At 37.7% G+C, this 3,500-nt stretch overlaps 1 protein-coding gene across 1 annotated transcript; it reads left to right on the forward strand.

Annotated features, from left to right (window-relative positions):
* Positions 1-1,496: 1,496 nt before the first annotated feature.
* Positions 1,497-3,179, forward strand: LOC149556933 (oxygen-evolving enhancer protein 2, chloroplastic-like). The gene is made up of 4 exons (XM_089831572.1): positions 1,497-1,784; positions 1,878-2,110; positions 2,405-2,455; positions 2,767-3,179. The coding sequence occupies exons 1-4, from the start codon at positions 1,541-1,543 to the stop codon at positions 3,025-3,027; spliced, it is 789 nt and encodes a 262-aa protein (XP_089687698.1). The 5' UTR covers positions 1,497-1,540; the 3' UTR covers positions 3,028-3,179.
* Positions 3,180-3,500: the final 321 nt, after the last annotated feature.

The raw sequence follows: 3,500 nt of genomic DNA on the forward strand, positions 1-3,500 counted from the left end.
CTATAGGGTTTATGTAGTGTAAAGTGGTCTAAAAGTGCCATTTCAAAATGCTCGTCTGATGCCTACTTTGTCCATACACTAATAGTCACTCACTCAAAAATGTCAATACTTGTGGCTAAAATATCCCATTAGTCATTATGAAATATCCCAATAGGGGAAACGACCCAGTAGCCACCCATGCTAACTTTACACAGCTACAATTCCTAATATGTATGTTGAAATTTGCCATTTTTTTTAGTCAACCTATGTAGGTGAGTGAAGAGCTTAAAATTAACCTTTTGAATTTCCCTCATTTATGGAGCTCTCTATAGAACTTGTAGAGTGTGAGGTGGTCTAAAAGTGCCATTTTAAAACGTTCGCTCATAATCCATTACATTCACCTTCCAATAGCCACTCACAAGAAAATAGTAGTTTTTTGTATAAATGGACCAATCAAAAACCAAGCAAGCTAAAAAAAGATCAACTATTAGGGGAAACAACCTAGTAGTTGCCCAGGCTAACTTGTCCACCTACAATTCCTAATCTGTATGTCAAAATTTATCAATTTTTTTGGGGAACCTCCACATGTGAGTGAAGAGTTTAAAGATAACCTTTCATCTTTTTCGCATTTACGAATCTCTTTGTAAAACTTGTAGAGTGCAAGGTGGTCTAAAAGTGTCATTTAGAAATGTTCACCCAATACCCGTCACTAAGACCCCCTCCATTGTTATAGTACTTTTTGCACAAATAGACCAATTAGCAATCAAGAAAACTTAAAACTTAAAAAATGCGAACGACTATTGGTGTTCATGGTGATTTATTTTGGCATGTTTGTGTGTAGGTAACAAGGTTTTTTGGGCAGTAATTGGGGGGGTGGATGGGGTTGATGTGGTGGGGGAAGGTAACAGTTAACGTGACGACATTGCGTACATGGGTGACAACTGGCCCGTTTCCCCTAGTGCCATATGTGATAGGCTATTAGTACATATGCTATCATTTCTGGGCCTTTTATGAGTGCTAATTGGGGATGATAGGAAGTGACAGGACGTGATAGTAATACAAAAATGGGCGACAACTGGCTTGTATTTCCTAGTGATGCACAAATGGGCCAATCACTAACCACAAAAACTAAAAAATCATCCACTGTTAATACATATGTTATCGATTATGAACACATGCATTTTTAGTTTTTAGACTCTTTGAAAAATAATAATTAGGAGATATCTATGAGTAGAACAACAACAACAATAAAGAAACCCCTTATCGACGCTTAATAGGTCTGCTTATGAAAACTCACTTTATCCTCTTAAAAATTTTCTACAATGTTAAATCACACGTCATCAAGGTTTTCATCTTATCTGAAGAAAAGGAAGAAGAAAACTTATTGTAGCCACGTAATGGAAAATACAAGGAAATTGTTGGGGGGCATGGGCCAATAGGAGGAGAGAGAGTCTTATCCAACCACATCTCATCTGATTCCTCCATTATTCATCCATCTCCGAGCAGGGGAGGAATCCATAACGCATCCCACTCGGAGGAGCTCTGCACTCAAGCTCTGGAAATGGCTGCCGCGACTGCTACTCCCGCTGCTTTTCTCCGCGCAACCTCGTTCAGCTCAGGCAGGAGATCCTCAGCTAAGCCCTCCTCTGCCAAGCTCGTGGTCACATGCCATGCTCAGAAGCAAGCTTCCGAAGACCATTTGCCCTCCGCCCCCCTGCCACGCCGCCTCGCCCTCACTCTTCTTGCCGGAGCAGCGGCCGTCAGTACCAAAGTCGCTCCAGCAGACGCCGCTTATGGAGAAGCCGGTAAGCTATTAATTCGTCAGGCCATTTAGGGCCTACATTCAAACTTATTGCTATTTGTTATTTAGGGCTTAAATACAAATGAATTGCTCTCAGCAAATGTGTTTGGAGCACCAAAGAAGAACACGGATTTCATTCCTTACACCGGCGATGGATTCAAGATTCTGATCCCGGCAAAGTGGAACCCTAGCAAGGAAGTAGAGTACCCGGGGCAAGTTCTGAGATACGAGGACAATTTTGATGGTAACAGTAATGTCTCTGTCATGGTTACACCCACCGACAAGAAAAGTATCGCCGATTTTGGCTCTCCTGAGGAATTCCTTTCTCAGGTACTTCCATTCTATGAAGATTAATGAACATCATTTATCGATCTGTGATTAGGATTTTGTTATCTTTAAGGATTCTTACTAAAATCGTCAGTATGGATAATTTACAAAGATTCAGACAAATAATTGTGAGTAATATTATACTGTATATTTTTACTCAAAGTTTGTTTCCGACTGTATGGATATTTTAGATTGCAGTCCATAATCTTACCTTCGAAAAACAAGAAATTGAATTTTTTCCCCCTCTTCTGTATGATTAAATTTTTATTTATAAAAATAGTTATCTGTTTTTACCAGGTAGATTATTTACTCGGCAAACAAGCTTATTCTGGAAAGACGGCATCAGAGGTGAACCATTTTTCAGACAACATTTCTTTAATTTTAAATTATTTTAATATTCTGTATTTGTATTATATTTAATTTTGTGAGCAATGCTGATTGCCATGTTGTTTATATTTTTAAAATAAGTTGAAATTACAGAGCATTAGGGCCTTAGGACTCTTTGCGAGACGCATTGATTTATTTGATGCATTTCGCATTATAGATCCTTTTTTAATATAGGAGGTTTTTGGCAACATTGTTGATGCTCACGGCTGCAGTCTTGTGGAAGTCATAAAACTATTTGTATAGCAGTAATATCAAATTTATATTTGTGGTAGGGAGGATTTGACACGAATGCTGTAGCAACTGCATCTTTGTTAGAGTCTGGAAGTCCTGTGATAAATGGGAAGCAATACTACACCTTATCTGTGTTAACAAGAACAGCTGATGGGGATGAGGGAGGGAAACATCAACTCATATCGGCGACTGTGTCTGATGGAAAGTTATACGTATGCAAGGCTCAAGCTGGTGACAAGAGGTGGTTTAAAGGAGCACGGAAGTTTGTTGAAAGTGCAACTAGTTCCTTTAATGTTGCTTAATCATTCATCTTTATCTTTAATGGGTGCTTTGCTAAATGTATATGGTAATACAATTGTTTTTGGTATCATGCCTTTGTCCTTTAATAAGTTTTCCATGTAATTTTCCTTGCAGCTTATTATTAATGAGACGAAGCACATTTGAGGCTCCCAAACTCTCCATCCCTTTTTCTACTTTTAATTAGAAAGTGAAGTAGTTCTTAACGTTTTGTGGGATCAATTTAAACTTAAGTAGGATCTTTTAACAATCTAGGTTTCTATGTATTCACACTTGGAATCTCGTTTAGCATTGTTGAAATAAGTAGGGTGCCACTTATGTATAGACAAATATCAATCCCCAAATTTGGTTGCGGATTGTATAGATATAGAGTTTTTTATTGTCTAATATGGTCATTAAGAAAATGTACGTGCAATTTGATGTTAAACTAAATTAATATTGTATATTTAGAATAATAGTATATAAAATTTATTTATTA

This window comes from Cupressus sempervirens, chromosome 5 (genome assembly GCF_028749045.1).
Source record: "Cupressus sempervirens isolate cs-2001-9-10 chromosome 5, ASM2874904v1, whole genome shotgun sequence".
Classification (NCBI taxonomy): Eukaryota; Viridiplantae; Streptophyta; class Pinopsida; order Cupressales; family Cupressaceae; genus Cupressus; species Cupressus sempervirens.